This window comes from Chenopodium album, chromosome 11, assembly GCF_948465745.1.
Source record: "Chenopodium album chromosome 11, dcCheAlbu1.1, whole genome shotgun sequence".
Classification (NCBI taxonomy): Eukaryota; Viridiplantae; Streptophyta; class Magnoliopsida; order Caryophyllales; family Amaranthaceae; genus Chenopodium; species Chenopodium album.
Window position 1 is genome coordinate 58997520 of NC_137844.1, and position 21693 is coordinate 59019212.

The following is a 21693-nucleotide window of genomic DNA, read 5'->3' on the forward strand; positions in this document are numbered from 1 at the left end:
AAAACGTTCAAAATTGAGGTACTAAATAAGTAAATATACATGTTTAATACATACATGTTATTAATGTTTCTTAGTACTGTAGATTTCAAGAAGACCAAAACCTCAAGTAGAAATTAAAGCAATGCATAGGTTGTTATTCCAAATAACCAATGGATTAAAATTATGACAACCTTACTCTTAAATTGTTGTTAGGTTTTTTCCAATTTACAAGTCACAATGACACAACCTCTATTTCTATACCACAATTCAATGAAGAGTTCACATGATTTAAGAAAACTTCCAAACAATCACATCCTTATGTTGATCACAAATTCTAAATATATCTAGACATAAATCTTACTGATTTCAAAACTTCTTACAATGATTAACAACTATCATTTGAGCATATTTAAGAATTAAGATCTCATATCATAAAATTATCAACACAACTAATCAATTTCACAAGCCCAATTAATAAACAAAAGAACAAAATTGCTTCTCTTCAAATATATGATACATTCTTGTTGTATTATAATCATAATATTCATAATTACCCTCTAATATGCATCGATTTAACCGTTACACTTATTAATGTATAATTTTATAATGATTACTTTACAATTTCTTTTAAAGTGAGAGTTACCATTCCTAAAAGTCAACCAAACACTTTACTTCAACCATTTTTTTTTTTTTGAAAGATACTTCAACCATTTTTCAAATACGGAGTATTAGATTTAGCTCTTTCCATTTTTTTTTTTATTTTATAACTTGATCACTTGCATATTCAATTTATGTGTAAACGTGTGGGTTTTGTGACAAATAATTGATCACCAGAGTGTAATTATTTTTATTTTATTTTACTTTATTTTGTTTTTGATTTATGAAGAAAAGCACAGTGCAATTAATTAATTAATTGTACGTTTGTTGTTAGTTGGGAAACGTAAATACAGCTAGAATAGGAAGCCCAGTAGACCACCAACTTGTGATGTAGACCGGTTAAATATTCTTCATTTATATTGGCCCATGTTAAGGATCAGATTCGGCTCAATGACTGATTGCGGAGACCGTGGAAACATAATGGACGTACCAAATTAGGCGTTACAATCGAAGGAAGAAGCTAGCTTAATCTATTTTTCTCAATATTACCATTTTTATTGCTATTAAAACAAAATATTAATGAAAATTTGATAAATCCAACATTTAAAAATGAGAGAAATAATCAACTATATCAATTATTCGGGCCGAGAGGGAGTAAATTTATTTATTATGAGAGAAATAATCAACTATATTAATGACCACACGATGTCACTTCTTGGGTTAACTCTTTGAATAACTATTATAAATTATAAATTTGAGCTTATCATTCTAGTTAAGCACAAATGACACTATAATACAACCAACACGAGCCAATGACATCTTTAATGTTGTAAAACGGGAATATTGTGATGGCCTATTATTATACCATATACTTTTTCAATATACTCTTTTTAAAAAAAGTAAAAGAAAATAACGCTATCTATATTCGTGCTAACCTGTTATAAATACCATCTCCATTCCCCCCATAAACTTTCATCATTCAAGCCTCGATATCTACTATTTCATCCGATCGCCTGAGAGTTTGAAAAAATCCAGTAACTTTCATACAACAAATCAATCATGGGTCTTAAGGTTTATCTTTCTCTAATTTCTATTCAATTTAATTGTTATTCTCAGCATCATTCATGTTGTTAATTTTGTATTTGCTTTGTAATTTTCATAATTCTATGATTTCATACATTTGATCTGAATTTATTTATAGTGCAAGAAATTGTCTGATTTTTTAATTATCCATTTGTTGTTTACTTAATTTAAGCTGTAGATCTGGATTTGTTGACGATGAACAAGATTAATGCTTTAAATGTTAAAATTTTTTGTAAGAATTGTGGTTATTATTTTATTTTTTTCACACAAAATTGTTGAAGAATTTCTCCTGAAATTGGAAAAGGAAGAATCAAAGTAATGATAAAAATACTTTTTAGGTAAATTTAGTGAAAATAGATGGTTTTGATGTTGTTCACATCTTATTGGCCTTAGGGTTTAGTTGATGACAATTATGACTTGCTGTTCTGATGAATCAAATTGGTTGATCTGTGATTAGTGAATTACACTGCAATGGTTTTATTGCCTTAAGAAATTGAATGAACTATAATCGGAGGAACTCGCTTGTATGCGAGCATTAGCCCTCCATTGTTAGTTGAGGAGGAAAACTGTTGCAATTTGCTTTGTAAGATCAAGCCCCCCGAAATGCCAAGGGTTATGTCCTTAAACCAATTTGGGTGGGTTTGACATCTGAAAAGAGCTCTAACCGAGCCATCCTACCGATGCGGCCAATCTGACCCGTGTTGCTAGTGTTAAGGTAGAAAGATTGGCTTTGTTTCATGCTAAGACTGTCTTGTATAGTTGTATTAGCTGGTATTGAAAATCTATGCACACTAAGATTATGATGATATTGGATTCTCAGACACGTTTCCATCTCGGAATATCATCTTTGTATTGTGTGTTGTCCTTGGTTTTGCTTCTTTAATTTTGCTGAAAAGGTTATCAAAATGGCGTAGATATATTTGATGTCTTCATCTTATATGGGTTAGGTTCCTACATGCTTCTATGCTTAATAGTTTAACTTGTGAGATTATATTTCACAGGAAGACTTTGAGGAGTATGCTGAGAAGGTCAAATCCTTACCTAGTTGTACTAATGAGGATTTGCTCATCCTCTATGGGTTATACAAGCAGGCCACAGTTGGAGATGTGAATACCGGTATACACATATTTCATCATCCGTTTATCTTCTGGTTTTCTTGAACTAATGTTTATCTAACCCTACGCTGCTCCTTTACACTTTTGCTGTTTTTTTTTTCCTTCCTATTTTTCAGATCGTCCTGGTTTGTTTGATCCAAAAGGAAAGGCGAAATGGGATGCCTGGAAGGGTAATGAAGGTATAATAACTCAGAACTATGGTGCAGAAATTTCATTCTCTTTCAGCTATCTTTACCTCAATTTTGTCACTGCCTTACATGTTCTCTTTTTTCGTAATCAGGAAAATCTAAAGATGATTCCATGAACGATTACATCACAAAGGCCAAGCAGTTGCTGGAGGCAGCTGGTCTTCCCGCTTGATGCTTCTTCGTGGTTAATATATAATAGCTCCATTCGTGTTGTTTCTTCCTAAATTGATCAAATTTGATTGCTGTACTTTATCAAGTCATGGGAATGGAGTTGTGTGAACCTTAAGTTGTAATCAAGGATCATAATATTTCAGTAATATCCACTTTAAAAATGCAGTTATCTTTTTGCTAATGATTGGTACTTGATACCCCCTCCTCCCAAACAATTTTATGTTGGCGAATCTTTGAGAGTGGTTAAAGCATCTTCAACTTATCTGTTGTTAAATGTTAGAATCTGTCTTATTGTCCAACAAGTAGAGCAATTATATTGCACTCACAAAATCACAAATATCCTGTCACTGAACCACACTGAGGTTAATGTATTGCTCGATATATATTTGTATGATTGAAAACAGTATTACAGATTTACAGTATCCAATAGCGAAACATCCTATCCCATTATGAAGAGTGCTGGTTCTCCTTGTCATTTGAACTTCTAAGTGTTCAAATTACAAGGAAATTAGTAGGACTAGCAAACCAGATTACCATTTTCCATTAAAAAAATCATTGTATACAATTAGCGTACAAATATAGTTTGTTGATGCACAAGCAAATGTTACGGGGTCAGGGGGAACATCTGTTTCTAAGAAATTATTTACCTACCTACCTGATCCACCACTATCATCATGAAAATTTTGCATTTTTACATGAAAATAACCTAATACCAGTTCTTGGCTTCAGGATCAGCAAAACATCAGGACTGATACATTAACACAGTTAGGAGTTAGCTGTAACTATTAACATACGGATATCTAGGGCAAAAATAGTCTCTTGAACGAGAAGCACCATCTCTAGCTAGAATTCCTTCAAGATCTCCCATAATTCTGGCCAACCATACTTCTAGGTTTCTTTGGATTTCCTTGAAGTTGGTCCGTATGCTGTCAAGGGACCGTTTCATGGCAAGTTTTGTTTCAACTCCCAGCTCATCCCCAATACAACTAGTATATATCTCAGTTTGTAATGTCATGAGCTTCTTTCCAGTTTCTGAAGCGCGTTGCTGGAGTTGAAATGCTTCAAGTAGAAACTCTGTTTGTCTTTGTGATCGAAACTCAGAACTCATTGTAGGTTCACTGGGATCACTAGCTTGCTGCAGGAACCAACAATTGCACAATTTACAATCATGTACATTATGCAAAAGACTTTAGATAATTTAGATGACACTAATGAAGTGTTAAAAAGTTCATTGCTGTCCAGTGGATTCTTAACCCCACCTACACTTTTCTATATTCCCCCTTTTTTTTCTAAGGCTGGTGTTGGGACGTTGAGTCATGACTCATGAGCGGGGAAAGTGGGCATATATTCCTTGGACAAAATAGCAAATCTTATTTCCATATTTCAATGGCTTGCTTGGTTTATGAACATTATGACTTTCTTTCCATTTTGTTACGGAAAAACCTAATGCCATAGTGATGATGCAATTTCAAAGTACGTGTTTCTCATAACCATTTGGTCCATCCAGCTTGATACCACATCTATAATGGTAAAAGGTAATGCTGGAAAATTGAAGAAGAAATCAATGGATACAGGTTGCATTGCTAAGGACATCCGTCAAAATTTCAGAGAAGATAAATGGGCGTGGGAAAAACTCTACAAGTCCAAAAGGAATTTCCATCTCAGAGTTGGTTGGTGATGGGTGTAATAACTACTAAGCTTACAAAGTGGATAATATCATTTCTTTTCTCAAATGAGGGATTAAGGGATTTCAAGTACACACAAATCCATTGCAATTATTGTCGTTAATAACTGCCTAATGCCTACAAAACTGGTCTTTATAAACTAAACAGAATCTCAAGCCTAAAATTTATGCACAAGACAAAACTACATGGTTTGTAGACATAACTCTGAAACCCAATTGGTATTAAAAAAATCTCTTAGTCTCTAACTACGTGACAGGTTCTTAAGAAGAATTTACTCTAAATCTTTTCCGGGGGGGCTAGGCTTTCAGTTAAGGACAAAAGTCAGATTCTAGAGATAGAGTGCAGGTAGTATTAGAGAAGTAGAAAAAAAAAAACGAACAAACTCTATTTTCAAGCAGAAACAGTAACCTTGATAAGCAGATCTAAAGAGCTAAGCAAGCATTAGAATGATCAATATTACTCCGTACCATTCTCCTGCAAAGGTCGTCAATCTTTCCAGCAAGGTCTTGATACCGCTTAGCTAGCTTCCTCATTGATGAGGCCACCTTTGGTGAATTGCTCTTCCCTACTTTTTCCAGATTAAGTAGCTCTTCCTCAAGTACTTTCAACTTGGATGGAACTCCTGTTGGATCACCATCAATCTTCCATGGGGACTCTCTCCTGCAAAGGAAGAAATATTACTTTTTTTGGATGCTGATTATCCATCATCGGTAAGCATAAAGAACATGTTTAGGTTCAGATTCATTCTTTCCATTTACCTTACTACAAAATGCTTTACATGATGTGTGGGCTCAATCGAATCATATTGTATGTCCTGCAACAAAAGAATGTTTTGCAAGGTAAGACTCCACCAGCAAAGTAAGCAGCAAAACAGCATATTATACACAACATATTTTGATTATATGAACAAGCATAGCCAAAAATTTTGCTCATACGATGAAAAAGATATCAGATAATCTAAGCCAAGATGCACAGTCACAAGTCTAGACAACCCCAACGTTCTGACAGGCACGAGGAGGGATACAAGATGGGACATAGACATCAAAAACAATAGAAATCCTCCTTTTTATACTCCATTCTATAGATAAAATATGGGACACAAGGTACAGCAATAATTTCTATGTGGCCAATATCTGAAGTCTAAAATCTTCTTTCATACAAACACATTGCATATACCATTAAGTCCATTACTCTAATAGTATAAACATTTCAGTTTTCAATTCTAGAGCAAAATAATTTGGGCATTATGCAGTTCATTCGTGCAACTCAAGGGAAAGGACAATGGAAGTTTTAGGAGAAAAGTCTATGATTATGATATGATGGAGACTCCTCATAATTCTAGGCCAAGGATTGTTCGAACATTACAAAGGAAGCATAACAAAGTTTAATTTACCCTACACAGTACACACACCACAGAATCAAAGTCCCACTTACAGCTGTAAACGAACACTATGATAGTCCAATCCAAAGACTAAACATTAAGACCCCGCTGTAAGGATAAAGAATTAATGATACCACCACAATAACATACAGGACATATCATTTACTTCACATGTTGCACAAGGGACAACGTTTTATCCACAAAAATCATCATAATACGGAACAATAATTCATCAAAGACCAACAACTTGCTTACATTAAGCCACATTCATAATGCATAACCTATACACTCTTAATCAAAAAACCAATGCTAATTACATACCAACTAACAAATCTACATAAACACAAAGTTCATCGTGTTCGTTTCGAAAATTTAACTAAAAGGAAGTGTTAAATCACATGAATTCAATAAATTCAGCTTAAAAAATATATATAATTACAACTGGCAAGTACAAACAACTTGAATTACATTGCAAAATTAAATACAGCATTAATCATATCATCACGAAGAACAAAATTAAATTTCCTAATATTTACAGAATTCTGCTAAAATTAGGCAAGTGATGAGATAGAGAGAAAAGGGATTTTAGCTAACCTGCCATAAATTAGGAGGAGAACGAGGTTCACCCCAGAATTTAGAACCAGAAGACAAGTAATTAGGATCAAACCCATCATTATAATCACCATTACCCAGATTCCCAAACATCAATTTTACACTACCATTTCCTTCATCTTCACCACCCCACTCTCTGTCCTCTCCACTCACACTCTCGCTTTCCCTGGATTCGCCGCCACCGCCCAATTCATGGGTTTTGTGGCGGGACATGAAGTTAAGGAGCTCGTCTCGCTCCCCAACTTCCCGCCTCAGGTCATCAGACTCAGCAAGAAGCTGAGCCTCGCGGGTCTCGACCTCAGAGAGGCGTGACCTGAGGCGGGAGATCTCTTCGGCTGATTCGTCGAGGCGGCGGAGGAGGCGACGCTCTTCCTGCTGCCAGGCGTTACGATGGGTGGCGAAGATCTCGACCACCCGAGCGTTCGCCTTGGAATCCTCCTGCCGCCTCGACCGCAGCTCGAAGAGCTCCTCCTCCGCTTTCCGAAGGCGGTGGAGGAGGTAATGATTTCGAGACTGAAGAGTTGGCAGCAATGACATGACATTATCAGGTAACAATGACAAGAACACTGCAAAGCTTACTCCCAAGTAAGTTGAGTATATTGTCTGGGTTTCTTCCATGATTACACCATTTTTTTGCTGTAATGATGCCGCCATTGAAAAGGTGAGAGAGAAAGTGAAGAGGATAGAGAAAGAGAGAGTGTTAATGGGGTTGGAAAATGTGATGTGTTCGGCTTTTAGCGTTTAGTTTTTGGTTTGGGGGGTTGAGTAATTATCAGCTTTTTGATGGTCTCCTTTTCAAGAGCTTTTTCTTGGTTATTTAGATTATAAAACCTGCCATATCCTTTTGTTTCATCAACTTTCAACAACTATATGGATTATGGAGGTGTTTGTTTATTGGTTTAGCAAGTTCGCTTTTTGTTGCCTTTAAATATGGCACGGTGACATAACACATGGAAAAAGGAAGTGATTCATTAACTCGTCTAAGGTTATGTTTGATTCACTTTTTTTTTTCATTCATTTGATTGATCTAAATTTATGTTTTAATCTTATTTAAACTTACTTATTTTTATTAAATTGTAAACTTTTTTTAAAAAAAATTTTATTTGAACTTATTTATTCTGATCTAGTTATCTGATTTGACTAAACTTTGATTATATATACGCAAATTCATATAGGAAAAAAAAACATCAAATGAATCATATTAGATTTGTATTAATGTATATTTAATACGAATTCATTTTCAAAAAAATTAAAAAATTATGAAATTAAAGATATTTAGTGATAAAATAAAAAGATAGAGTAAAATATGAACTTCTTTAAACAAATATGATTTGAAATAAGTAATAAGATACTTGAATATGGTGAACTAAACATATCTTCTATTCAAAAAATAAAATAAAATAAATTTTTTTTAAAAAATAGCCTAAGCTGTGGCCGTTTAATCGTGTCAACCATATGGATATCAAATTATCAATTAAATTAGTTTTATACTCAATTTATATCTAAATTACTGTATTAATTTGACTTATACATTATTTACATTTAGATAACGGACCAATGTTATTATGTAAACTTTTGCTAGATTAGTTCACAACATGTATGTATATAATTTGAATTTTTAATTATTTTTTTTCTAATAGACAATCTAAAATATTAATGATCAAAGTTACGCATTAACATAAGTATTAGTTAAAAACTTAAAATGATGCTTACTTTGTTGAATTAGTCAACGTATATGTCATAAGTGTAGTATCAACATATACAAAATCAAAATTTACTCTTTTGATCACTAGTCTATTTTTTTACTTATATTTTGTTGTTTAGATTTAGGGTCTGTTTTGATTTATTAAATTGATTGGAGCTGAAGTGAATATAGCTGAAATGAATTATTTATGAGAGAAGGAAATTAGGAATTAAATTGAACTGAAATTAAACCGAAGATAACAGACTCTTATATCTTATATACACCGAGGCTAGATTTTACTTACTACAGTACAAGTATTTGCTTTTGTGGATGGCTTTGAATTAGAAAATACAAATATAGCCTTGGGCCTTGATGGATAAAATAAGCATACAATACAGAATTTTATTCAGGTGCAAATTCGGCCCATCTAAAATCCGGCCCATCTTAAAGCAAGCTACAATTGGGCCGAAAAAAAAAACGCTCAGAAATTACGAAAAAAAACTCCCAAATTTTTATGACGCCCAAATTGATAAAAAGAATTTTAATTTTCAATTTGAGGAAAAAATCAAAATCATTTTCAACCGGACTCAAATTTTAATTTTTAAACCAGCTAATGAAGAAAAATTATTGAGCCACAATTTTTATTTGGAAATTCTAAAATTTCAAATTCAGTGTATCGAGTATCTTACTCTGATAAATTAGAGAGAAGAGATAATAGAATGGTTTTTGTATTGCTTGCTTGTTTATTATTCATCAATAGGTTGAGTATTTATACAAAACCTAACCTCATAAGATAGGAAACAATATTCCTAAAAGATATACCATATATCCTAATGATATATTCTCAAAATAATATCTTAACATAAATATCCTAAATATATTATTCTCTTAAATGATATATACGGAAAATATATCACACATATATTTTCCGATATCTCTAACACCCTCCCGCAATCGTAACGGCAGTAACACGAACGTTGCGATTGGAAATTCTTCACTTTGTTGAAGCCGAGATGCACACTCTTGTGATGTCGCCTTCAATTTTTGTCTCTTCTTTTCAACGATGAGAATGTTCATCTTTTCGAACTCATCAGTCATCAATCAAACAGGAACGTCATTCTTTTCGAACCTGCAAATATAACAATTTTTGGTTTTTCCAGAGCCAATCAAATATTGGTTTGTCAGAGTAAACCACACTCAAATTTCTTATTGGCCTTTCAGAGTAAACCACACTCAAATTTCTTATTGGTCTTTCAGAGTAAACCACACTCAAATCCAAAGAAGCAAAATTATGCTCGAATCAACTCACAAACCTCGTCTCACGGCACAAGGAGAACCGAATATATCTTGTCTCACGACACAAGCGAACCGTTTTTTTTTTTCATCTTTGAGAGTCAAAGACACACCAACAACTTTATTTTGATCTCAATGCTTAGAAAAGCCACGCATGATGTAATGTATACATCAAGTCATCAACTCAAATTCTGCACCAACACTAACTTGCACAGCGGAATAAACTAAAAAAAATTTGGTAATTTTTGCTAAAAGATCATCCCACCGGTGGGTTTAATTTCTAACCCACCGGTAGGGGGGAAATTTTTTATGAACGGTCCCAAGATTTAACCTGCTCTTGATACCATGATAAATTAGAGAGAAGAGATAATAGAATGGTTTTTGTATTGCTTGCTTGTTTATTATTCATCAATAGGTTGAGTATTTATACAAAACCTAACCTCATAAGATAGGAAACAATATTCCTAAAAGATATACCATATATCCTAATGATATATTCTCAAAATAATATCTTAACATAAATATCCTAAATATATTATTCTCTTAAATGATATATACGGAAAATATATCACACATATATTTTCCGATATCTCTAACATACTCTCAAGGCAAGTCTCTTTATGATTTCTGCGATTATAATTTACAACTATATTCAATTATATTATTGCTGCAAATTGGTAGTTTAAATTCTATTGAATTGATATATTTCGATTTTTTTAATATTATTTAATGGGAAATGGAATTTTAAATCCTTGAATTTATGTATCTATATTTTGCTTGAAATTATAAAAATATTCATGTTTTAGCGTATCGAGTAATAGAAGTGTTAAATTGCTGTTTAATGGTGTTATTTTTGGAAATATTTTCTGGGAAAATGGAACTTTTTTGGAATTATAATTATTTGATGAACTGGGTATTGTTTAATTTTAATTTTTCTAATGCTATTGCTAAAATGCTGATTACAGGTATATAATTGGGTTAATGAGTTGCTGGGAAAATTTGGTATTGGATTGATTAGTGGAGATGACTATTCTCAGCAGATTCTTCCACAAAAGACCCCCTGATGGGTTGCTTGAATTTGCTGATAGAGTTTATGGTGAGGAATTTGTTTAATTTTCTGTATTTAAAGCTGCTTTTATGAATCTGTGGTGAATTGGTGATAGCTCTAATTTGTGGTGATTTTGGCTTAGTTTTTGAATGTTTATGCTTCTTGCTAAATGGGGTTTAAGTGTTTTTGTATGCTGTTTTAATTTCGAAGTTTATCGATTAAGCATTGTTTGAAATTGTGATTTAACTGACAAATGCTGTTATTGACATTGGTTCATTTCATGGTGTTGGTGAATTTAGGAATGAGATTTAGTTGTATACACGCTATTGAGGTTTAATTTTAGGTGTATAGCTCGTTTACCATTCTCGGTTACTAGTTTTGTACACGGGTATGTGTCCATGTGTCATATTTGGTTGAGTTATTACAACTTTGCATGCTTTGGTCCAATATGAAGAGTCAAGTCACTTAAGTGTCTATATCCATGCTGGAGTGTTTTGTATTTGATAAGGGTGCATGAAATAAAAGCATACAGTCCAAGTAACAAAGGTCAATGTTGCCTTGCAGTTTTTGATACTTGTTTTTCTACGGACGTTCTGCGGGATGGAATTTACCAAATTTACCTCCATGAGGTCATAAATGAATTGCGTGAAGCATTTCCTGCTTCGTCCTTTCTTGCTTTTAATTTTCGAGAAGGCCAGAAGCGCAGTCTGTTTGCTGAGACAGTAAGTGGATATGATGTTATGGTACTGGATTATCCAAGGCAATATGAGGGATGCCCCGTCTTGCCATTGTCACTGGTACATCACTTTCTTCGTGTTTCTGATGGGTGGCTGTCTGGGCGTAATCAGCATAATATTATTTTGCTGCATTGCGAGAGAGGTGGTTGGCCACTTTTGGCATATCTCTTGGCTAGTTTTTTGATTTTTAGAAAATTGCATAGTGGTGAAAGAAGGACGCTTGAAATGGTCCATCGCGAGGCACCAAAAGGTTTTTTAAAGCTGTTATCTCCCCTAAATCCGTTTGCGTCTCAGCTCCGCTATCTTCAATATGTTGCACGGAGGAATTTATCTCCGGAGTGGCCACCCCCTGAGAGGACACTTTCCTTGGATTGTCTTATCCTTCGAGGAATTCCTAGCTACGATAATTTCAGTGGCTGCAGGCCTGCCATCCGCATCTTTGGCAGAAACCTACATAATAAGGATGGCTTATCAACTCAGATGCTCTTCTCTATGTCTAACAAGAAAAAGAGCCTTCGACATTACCAACAGGTTTGTGTTTATTGGACACATCCAATGTTATCTTTTATCAGTACCATCTTTTGCTGCTGACGTGGATGATCTTTCTCTGCAGGCAGACTCTGATGTGATCAAAATTGATATCCAGTGTGTGGTTCAAGGAGATGTTGTACTTGAATGTGTCCATCTAGACTTGGACTTAGAAAGAGAGGTTATGATGTTCAGAATAGTATTCAACACTGCTTTTATTAGGTCAAATATCCTAATACTGAATTGTGAAAACTTGGATATTCTATGGGATGCCAAGGAACGATATCCAAAAGGTTTTCGAGCTGAGGTTTGTGCATCGAATGGGTTGCATAATACTTGAGAGTTTGAGTATTTTCACTATTTCTTGCTGACTTGTTTGTTTCATTTGATGCCTAATTAAAACACAGGTACTATTTGGTGAAATTGAGAGCTTGTCTCCCTTGAAAGAACCAACTGCTGTTTTGAATGGTGAAGAGAGGGGTGGATTGCCTATGGAAGCATTCTCAGCAGTCCAAGAGCTATTTAATGGTGCAGAATGGGTTGATAATAGTGATGATGCTACTATGTGGTTGCTCAAGCAACTTTCTGTTTTACAAAACAGATTAAGCTCGAATACATCGCCTGCTGATTCAGAAGAGGCATCGAGTGTTGCTGATTCAGATTTTATGGAGACTGAAAACTTCTATGAATCATCAAATGCAAGTATGACAAACTTTCTTGATGATCCGTTGTCTCATGATTCTGCGTCTGATGAAGCATCAGATCTTCTGTCAAATCCTTCTGGAGATAGAAATTTAGTCCAACAAATTGTTAATTCGGACCTTGGCAATGGTGCTTTACATGATTTGCCCACTCAGCTGGAAAATATAGCACTGGTTGACGTTACTCCTTCATTGGTTGCAAATCAATCGCTAATTGATGTCAACGAAAGTGCAGCTCCACCTTCTATTGTCCCTGATACAAACAAGCAGGAAGTTTTGTCAGCACAATCAAGTACAGGATTGCCTCCATCTCCAACTCCTACTCCTTACATGAGTACAAATCCAGAAGCTCAATTGCCTATCCCACTGGATGAAAATAGTAGCTCTGATCCTATTCAGTCACTTCGTAATCCTCCACCACCCCCACCGCCGCCTCCACTTCCCTCTGTGGCTACCACTAAGAAGTCTGTACCTCCTCCTCCACCTCCTCCGCCCTCTTTTGGGGTTTTAACTAACAAATCTGTACCTCCGCCCCCACTTGAGGCTACAACTAACAAGTATGCACCTCCTCCACCTCCACCTCCACCACCGCCTCCACCACTGCCTCCACCCCCTTTTGGGGCTACTACTAACAATAATGTACCTCCTCCTCCACCACCGCCTCCACCCCCTTTTGGGGCTACAACTAACAATAATGTACCTCCTCCTCCACCCCCTTTTGGGGCTACAAATAACAAGAACATACCTCCTCCTCCACCACCTCCTCCACCTCCTTTTGGGGCTACAAATAACAAGAACATACCTCCTCCTCCACCACCTCCTTTTGGGGCTACAACTAACAAGAACATAGCTCCTCCTCCACCACCTCCTCCGCCTCCTTTTGGGGCGACAACTAAACAATATTCACCTCCTCCACTACCTCCACCTCCACCTCCACCTCCACCTCCTTTTGGGGCTAAAACTGACAAGTTCGTACCTCCTCCATGCCCCCCTCCGCCGCCACCTCCTCCTCGTTCTTCAACACTTGGTCAAGGAGATTCTTCGAAGACATATGTCCCCACACCCCCGCCGCCGCCTCCTCCACCCCCTGGCTTAAGTAATCATTCGAAGGGATGTAGTCCTCCTCCCCCACCACCACCACCACCACCACCTCCCCCATCTCACGTTCTAAGTAATTCTGCAAAATTAAGTGCTCCTCCTCCTCCCCCTCCTCCCCCATCATTAACTAGGCCATCTCCACCTCCGCCTCCGAAAGGAATGCCTCCCCCTCCACCTCCACCACCACCTCAGTCCAATAATTCAACAAGGCCATCTCCACCACCCCCACCACCCCCACCTTCAACCAAAGGTAATTCCACTATTATATCTACACCAGCACCACCTCCACCACCTCCACCTTTGCAACAATCATCAAAAGCTGCCCCACCTCCACCTCCTGCACCAAAAGGTCTTGCTCCCGGGCCGCCTCCACCACCTGCACCTAAGAGCACGGGTGCACCACCTCCCCCTCCTTCTGTTGGAAGGGGGAAAACCTCTGTAGGGATGTCTGGTTCAAGAAATAGACCTGCCTCTACAACCACTAAAAAATCTTCGTTAAGACCTCTGCATTGGTCAAAGGTTACTCGAGCAGTTAAGGGAAGTTTATGGGCTGATACACAAAAGCAGGAGAGTCAAGCAGCGTATGTACACTGGTTTATCTTCTTTATATTTGAGTTATTATGTTCTTGTAGCTACGGTCTGCACTTGTGCAACTTCAATATCTTACTTTTCGTTTCTGTGTATTCTTTTCACTCAAAAGTTTGATTGCATAAACTACTGCAGGGCCCCTGAGATAGATATATCAGAACTTGAAAGCTTGTTCTCAGCAAATACTGATGCAAGCGGTGGGGGTAAAGTAGGCGTTCGACGTGGCCCTAACATTAACAAACCCGAAAAAGTGCAATTGGTAAGAGATATTGCTATATTTTTAAATTTTTGTCCCTTGTCTATGAAAAATTCGACTTTGTGGGCTGAACATATGTTATTAAGCATTCTAGTTTGTCATTTATTGCATTAATCAGCGTTCTCATAAGACCCTTATCCCATATACTTTATTTGAAAATTCCAGGGAGGCAAGAGGGTAGCTATTATGAAGGTTTGGTAGATAATTTTAATACATTCTTTTGACCAGAGGACTTTTGATTCCCAATGTTTCCTCCCGAACTCTTGAAATCTGTCTGTAGGGTGTTAAGGCTTATGCATATCAAAATTATTATGGACCCCTGAGACAAAATTTCTATTTGAATACTTTACTATGTGGTTTTTGAGAAATATCAAAGCTATTTTCATCTTTGATTTAGAAATTTGGGAAAAAGAGGAATTTATCTAGCAAATTGTTGATGTCCATGTTCTTTTATGAAAAAATAGAGTTTCTATGATTTTTTTTGCCAATAGTTAAGTGCTCCATGCTGTGGATGCCTTTGTGTGTGTGTGTGTGTTTTTTTTATTTCCTCAATCATAATCTTCTCTTTTTATGTCAATGGAAAGCCAAGCAATGGAAGATAATTACTATATGGTCATGAGCTTAAGTGCAACTATCTTATAAGTGTGAATAAATGGTGACCTGTGAGGGCTGTCTTTGAGCATCTTCCTATTTGTTAAGTTACCTACAATTTCTGACTAGTTTTAGTCTGGTTTGAAGTTCAAAATGCTATATCCATGTTTTTCAATATCCTGCTTGAGTACTATGAGATGGTTTGGCCTAAAATGAGCAGGAATCTTAACAACTAGGATGCAGACTTTTATCATTTTATGGTAGAGTCAATGGGTTTTATTTAATCTGACTGTACTGATTTCATGTATAGTGTCTGGAGGTACCTAGGTTTGTATTTGACTTGCTTTCCTGTTGAATTTTTAGCTTAATCAGATTTGAAGTGGGCATTATTTTTCTTTATGGGTTTCTTTTAATCTGTTCGTTTTTCTGTCTAAATTTTAAATCTGAAGTTGATTGTGTTGATTGTCAAGTAGTATAAAACTACCCTCGTTACTGAAAAGGGTGTTTCCATAATTCTTGAGTACTATAATGGTCTATTCTAACACTTTTATCTTGGTTTTATCCTTTCACAGGTTGATTTGCGTAGAGCTTATAACTGTGAAATAATGCTTACAAAGATAAAGATGCCTCTCCCAGATATGTTGGTAAGCTTGTATGTTAGCATATTTATGATCAGGATGCTTATCTATTTTGTGGAGTCAGCTGTGACATTTCTTTGCCCTTCCATTGGCTATACCTATGGAAATGATCTCTCTCTCTCTCTGCAAATATTTATATAATATATTTGACAATAAACCTCTTCTTTGAATTACACATATAATGTTTTTATATATTATAGTTTATATCTTGCAGAGTGCTGTTCTTGCATTAGACTCTTCAACACTGGACATTGATCAAGTTGAAAATCTGATAAAATTTTGTCCCACAAAAGAGGAAATGGAGACGCTGAAGGTATTTTTTTTTGGGATGAATTTAATATTACAATTTTCTTTTTTCTGTTTACAATGATACTCAAATAAATTAACAGATTCTCATTTGAATACCCATTTACCAGTGGGTTAATTCATGAATAACATAGTGGGTTGGCTGTATATCATCGAATGGTATCTGAATTCTGCAAGGAATCAATATTAAGAAGAGGGCATGTTAGTCATAGTCTATTAGTAGTGACATGAGGAATAAGATAGAGATTTGTTAGGATAGATTTTCTATAAATAGGCCTCATTAGGAGGGAAGAGGATATGTTGAATATTGTGAGGTTTGTTATTGGGAGAGAGTGATCCTCTCGAAAGCTCATACTTGGGAGAGAATCCACCTCTCGAAAGTGGAATTATCATTTGTTTTCCTGTAAGTTTCATCTTCATACTACAATCTTCAATTTACTTCTTATTTGCTGCCATTGTTAAGCTGACAAATTATGTCAATTCCTTGCAAAATCCTTCCACTTTTGTATCATTAGCTTTCTGATCATGGTATGATGCTATTGTTACATAAATTTAGCTTTAATTTGCTTGATATTTCTTGCCTTATTTTTTTCCTCTGTTTATGCTGTCCAGAATTACAATGGGGACAGAACTATGCTTGGGAAATGCGAGCAAGTAAGTTTCGGAATTGGAATGCATTTAGTGTTGGGCGACACAAATCATTTGTTTTACCTCTGAAAATGCTTTTTGCCATGAACATTTCAGTTTTTCTTGGAGCTGATGAAGGTCCCACGAGTTGAATCCAAATTACGAGTATTTGCTTTTAAAATTACATTTTCTAGCCAGGTATTTGGCATTTATATGCAATAATTAACACGTTTGTGTGTACTTAGTCTTGTTCTAGTTTTTCCAGTAGCTTTATGTCTGCTGCTTTGTAAACATTATGTATCATGTGACCCATGCAGGTTAGTGATTTGAAAGGCAACTTGGATACCATTAATGCTGCTTCACGAGAGGTACATTTAAATTAAGCTCATAAGATAATATTGTTGGCCGGACTCATTTCCCAGCTCTTTGTTTATTTATCTGTCTTGCCAATACTTCTAGGTAAGAGAGTCTGTGAAGTTGAGACAAATAATGCAGACTATTCTGACTTTAGGAAATGCATTGAATCAAGGCACTGCTAGAGGTAGAGATTATGTATGATTTTTTTTTTGGTAATTATAATATGTCTAAATTGATCATCATCTTCTGAAAAATTTCATATTTAAACTTGTGTACCAGGTGCTGCTGTTGGATTCAAACTAGACAGTCTTCTTAAATTGTCTGATACACGTGCCAAAAATAATAAAATGACCTTAATGCATTACCTGTGTAAGGTATGTAGCTGAAAGTATATTGGTATTTTTGGTAGTTTTAAAGTTCCTTTATTGTGTAATGTGTCATACTGATCTTAGACTTTTTTTAAGTCATTGCTTACAAATCACCACTGTTTTGTGTAAATCAACATTGTCAAACCCTCTACTGCTTTTTGGCAAACTGTTCTGAACCTCTACCACTGCTCTTTCTGCTGTCACAAGCTCATGAGTTCACCTTAAAATGGAAATCCAAAACATTTTATGAATACTGACATTGCACTCATTGCATCTTTTGCCTAAGCAGAATGGTCTTATACTCTCATTTCATAGTTAAAAAAAATTATACTACGTATCTTTGATCTTCTTCCTTCTTATAATGAAAAATAATTTTAATTGTTTGTGCTTGCTGCTAGGACAATTAATATTTCTATGCTGTTGACATCTTAAATATTGAAAATAGTGCATTTGTTTTTTTCAAGCTTCTAGCTGAAAAAATGCCAGAGTTGCTGGATTTTGACAAGGATCTTGCTCACTTGGAAGGAGCTTCAAAGGTTGGCTTATTATGCTACACCTTAGCACATTTACATCTTATTAGTTCTTCTGTAGTCTGTTTTGTCCATAGTTTTTTTTTTTTTTTTACTAATGTGTTGCTCTGGCCTTCGCTTTTAAAATCAGATACAATTGAAGTCATTGGCTGAAGAAATGCAAGCTGTGAGCAAAGGCCTTGAGAAGGTTGAGCAGGAACTTGCTGCATCAGATAATGATGGAGCTATCTCTGCAGGCTTCCGGCAGGTGAAAGGAAAAACTTTAGTTGTTGCTATCTAAAGCTTTGTATCGTTTCATAATTCAGAAGTATATTCCACCAGGTGTAGCCTTGAATTTAAAATAATGTGCATTGTCAATTTGTAATTTGCTGGCAAGCCTGCCAAGCTAGAGATCCCTTGTTTCAATGTTTTGACTATAACTATAATGCTGAAATAGCATAAGATAGCGCAAGAAAAGAAAAGCCTATCAAAAGGGTAGTTTGATAAAGTAAAGGGTTGTTGAAACAGGAAACTGCCATGTATTTGAGGATTTCCGTAATAGAATATGACATAGGCACATTGCTGATGATAATGAGGGAAATTTCTTGATGCTTTTGCAAACTGGCTTAATGCTCTTAGGCGTGTAAGTCTATTGTATTAGGATACAGTGTTTTAGCTCTCGGGCAAGTGAGGCTGAAATTTCAGACTGAAGGCTTGGAACTAAATATGGGGAAGAAAGCTAAGAAGTAATTTGAAAAGCTCACTGGCAGGGTGAACACCAAAGTCAAGATATTTAGTGCTGTTAAACTGCAAGGATTTATCATGCTGAAACTTGCATCGTGTAAAAATTTTGAGTCTTGTACATAGACCAAATGATATAGGCCACATTTCTGAATTTAGAAAGATTTTGCAAAACATTTAACTTACATATTTGTAATGCTAGTCTGCAAAGAACTATTGCAGTATATCTATTTTAACTTCTGGGTGAATGACCAAGCTTATGGTTCATGCTTGTTTGAGTATTAGCTATGAAACTTCCCAAGATCATGCTATTCTGACATCAGACTATCATTATTAAGAATATACATGGAGAATATTGACAACTAACCTTGGATTCAACATTTTATTGTTCATTATCTTTATGCTATCAATTGAATTCAAGGCTATCACTTTCATGCTTTTTAATTTCTGAACTATTATTTCCATGCCCATATATTTAGGTTGTTTTTCTGTCCTTGCATACTGTATACAGTTTGTTAGGATTGAAATGTACTGTTTACATGATGGTCATAATTCTTGGCTATACAATTATCAATGTTTAATTTAATAAATATATCTACAAATTTGAAATAAAATTGTCATGTTGCCTTGTCAGGTTTTAAAAGGCTTTCTATATACAGCTGAAGCTGAAGTCAGGTCTCTAACCACATTGTATACAGAAGTGGTAGGTCCTCTGTACAACTGTAATCGGTGAGAGTTTTAACTTTATGAAGTTATCTGATTTGTGTTTCATAATACGATTGCAGGGAAGAAATGCAGATTCGCTTTGCCAATACTTTGGGGAGGATCCTGCTCGGTGTCCGTTTGAGCAAGGTTTGATTTGACATACTTATTGACTCTGTTGGTCTCTTTTTCTAAATGCGAATTGCAGATTTATGGCTATATTATTTTTCTATATTAATGAGCCTCAATTGACAACTTTGAAGGATGTCTGCCTTTGTTAAGCTACTTGCAATGCTTTGAACTTGTTAGATTCTCTTAGGAAGCAGTGATAAAATGGCTGGCTTCTACAAACCAAGGAAGAGAAAACAGGAGATTAATGATTTTGAATCTAGATTAAACGGTAACTGGTTAGGTTGAATAGTCTGTTGGTAGCACTTTGAAACAACCTTTTACATGGAAGTATGGAACGACTGATATACTGGTCAATATAGACCCCTGCTTATACCTACAACACCTGTTGGAATTATTGAGTCTTCAGGCTATGGCTTTTCTTTCCAGAGTCCAAATTTTTTCAGCTAGTAGTAAAAGATAAATGTTATATGTGTGTCATCAACCACACACAAGTAGTCACCAATGTGGGATGTTGGGGCTCGATGGCGCACAGATTGTGAAGCAGGAGATTATGTGTGGTATTAACCCATATTCTGCGAAAAGCAGAAAACACCTAGGTTTTCCCTATAAGCAGTAGTGGGTATAGCATTCCTTCAAATAGCCTACATTAAGCAACGTGTCTTTTGTCACAAATTCTGACCGTAGTTCTTGAAAAAACTCAAGCTTGTATCTCCACACATATTTTATTAGCATTTTTCATGCCTACACTATACCTTATGTGCTCATGTTCTTCACCTTGATGGCTGAAAATTTTAGTTTCACTGGAGTTTCTACTCATCTCTCTCCTCTGACCAATAACATGAAAAATGCTCACTACTATCTTTGATTGTTACTTTTAGAGACAATTTTCACATTTTTGCCCCTGCATACGTGTATCAAACTATCAATGTCCTGCAAATGCTTGCTTGTTGAATAATTGATATTTTCCTGCTTATTTGAACCGAATTACCTGACCCAGACCTTATTGTTTTTGCAATATAATAAATTTGATGACCCAAACTATAATCGACTTAAAACCAACCCAAAAGCTAATATGACTAATATTGATTGGTTATCATAAATTTGATTATCAACCTCTAATATTTTTCCACTTCAATTGACTAGAATTGAAACAAATGACTCAACATCCAAATTTGGCTAAAACCAAACCCAGTCTAAACTTTTTCCTCTAATATTTTTCTGTTTTTTTCTGCAGTGACACAAATACTGTTCGTCTTTGTGAAGCTGTTCAACAAATCTCGAGAAGAGAATGCACAGCAGGTTGAAGCCGAGAAGAAGAAATTGGAAAAAGAAGCTATGAAAGAAAAAGCAGCTGCCACTTCTGCTGCAAAAAAGGAAGGATTGGATCTTAACAGGTCAAAACTTAATCCCGTAAATAGAAGACAATCAACACGAGAGATTGAGAGGTGAAATAAATATTAAGAGATTGAGAGATGGAAGCTCCTCTGTCCTTTGTCTTTTGAAGATTCTGGGCTTGTGTCCAGAAGTCAGGGTCACTCAGATCATGCATGCTGAGGACCGAATCACATGAATCCAGTTAATGCGGCTCTGCTCCTGATGCTCCGTAATCTCAAGGGTTCATGACTTGTGCAAAAGATCTCAAAGAACAGAAGTTAGTTCCTGCAACTACTGTCTACAAGTCATTACATCGCTTGTTAGGCATCTTTTTTTGCCTCTTGATGCCCCTGCAATTTTTTTTCTTCATATCTTTCATTATTTGTTCATCTTTTCAATTGTTTAGAACATCAATGCTTACTGTGTATATCGGGTGTACATTCTCTGTAATTAAGCGTTAGCATAGTAATGAAATGTCGTACTCTCTTCCCTTCTTATTTCATTTGTATCGAGTTATAACAAGTACTCTGTGAATATTATTACAGTACACTTTTCAGGAGTACTACTATGAGCCTGTGCATCCGAGGTGTAGCTTACATGGTAC

The 21693-nt window shown here is 35.6% G+C and overlaps 3 protein-coding genes across 4 annotated transcripts; 2 read left to right on the forward strand and 1 right to left on the reverse strand.

The window, feature by feature from the left end:
* The first annotated feature begins 1489 nt into the window (after window positions 1–1489).
* Window positions 1490–3314, forward strand: LOC145567971 (acyl-CoA-binding domain-containing protein 1-like). Its single transcript, XM_081627408.1, has 4 exons — window positions 1490–1647; window positions 2661–2775; window positions 2891–2953; window positions 3055–3314. The coding sequence occupies exons 1-4, from the start codon at window positions 1636–1638 to the stop codon at window positions 3132–3134; spliced, it is 270 nt and encodes an 89-aa protein (XP_081483534.1). The 5' UTR covers window positions 1490–1635; the 3' UTR covers window positions 3135–3314.
* Window positions 3315–3648: 334 nt separating this feature from the next.
* LOC145567970 (uncharacterized) lies at window positions 3649–7742 on the reverse strand. The gene is made up of 4 exons (XM_081627407.1): window positions 6794–7742; window positions 5577–5632; window positions 5286–5478; window positions 3649–4268 (listed from the first exon to the last, which is right to left on the reverse strand). Exons 1-4 carry the CDS (start codon window positions 7463–7465, stop codon window positions 3906–3908), a joined length of 1284 nt encoding a protein of 427 aa, XP_081483533.1. The 5' UTR covers window positions 7466–7742; the 3' UTR covers window positions 3649–3905.
* Window positions 7743–10751: 3009 nt separating this feature from the next.
* On the forward strand, window positions 10752–21591 carry LOC145567969 (formin-like protein 14). 2 transcript variants are annotated; one of them, XM_081627406.1, is made up of 17 exons: window positions 10752–10884; window positions 11401–12104; window positions 12187–12408; window positions 12509–14481; window positions 14624–14747; window positions 15908–15979; window positions 16188–16286; window positions 16892–16933; window positions 17024–17104; window positions 17224–17274; window positions 17366–17447; window positions 17543–17637; window positions 18096–18167; window positions 18292–18408; window positions 19516–19584; window positions 19667–19733; window positions 20950–21591. In XM_081627406.1, the coding sequence occupies exons 1-17, from the start codon at window positions 10812–10814 to the stop codon at window positions 21162–21164; spliced, it is 4158 nt and encodes a 1385-aa protein (XP_081483532.1). In that variant the 5' UTR covers window positions 10752–10811; the 3' UTR covers window positions 21165–21591. The 2 variants fall into 2 exon arrangements, 1 of the variants encoding a protein (XP_081483532.1); XR_014095758.1 differs by lacking the exons at window positions 19667–19733; window positions 20950–21591 and having other exon boundaries at window positions 18103–18167; window positions 19516–19547.
* The last annotated feature ends 102 nt before the right edge of the window (window positions 21592–21693 follow it).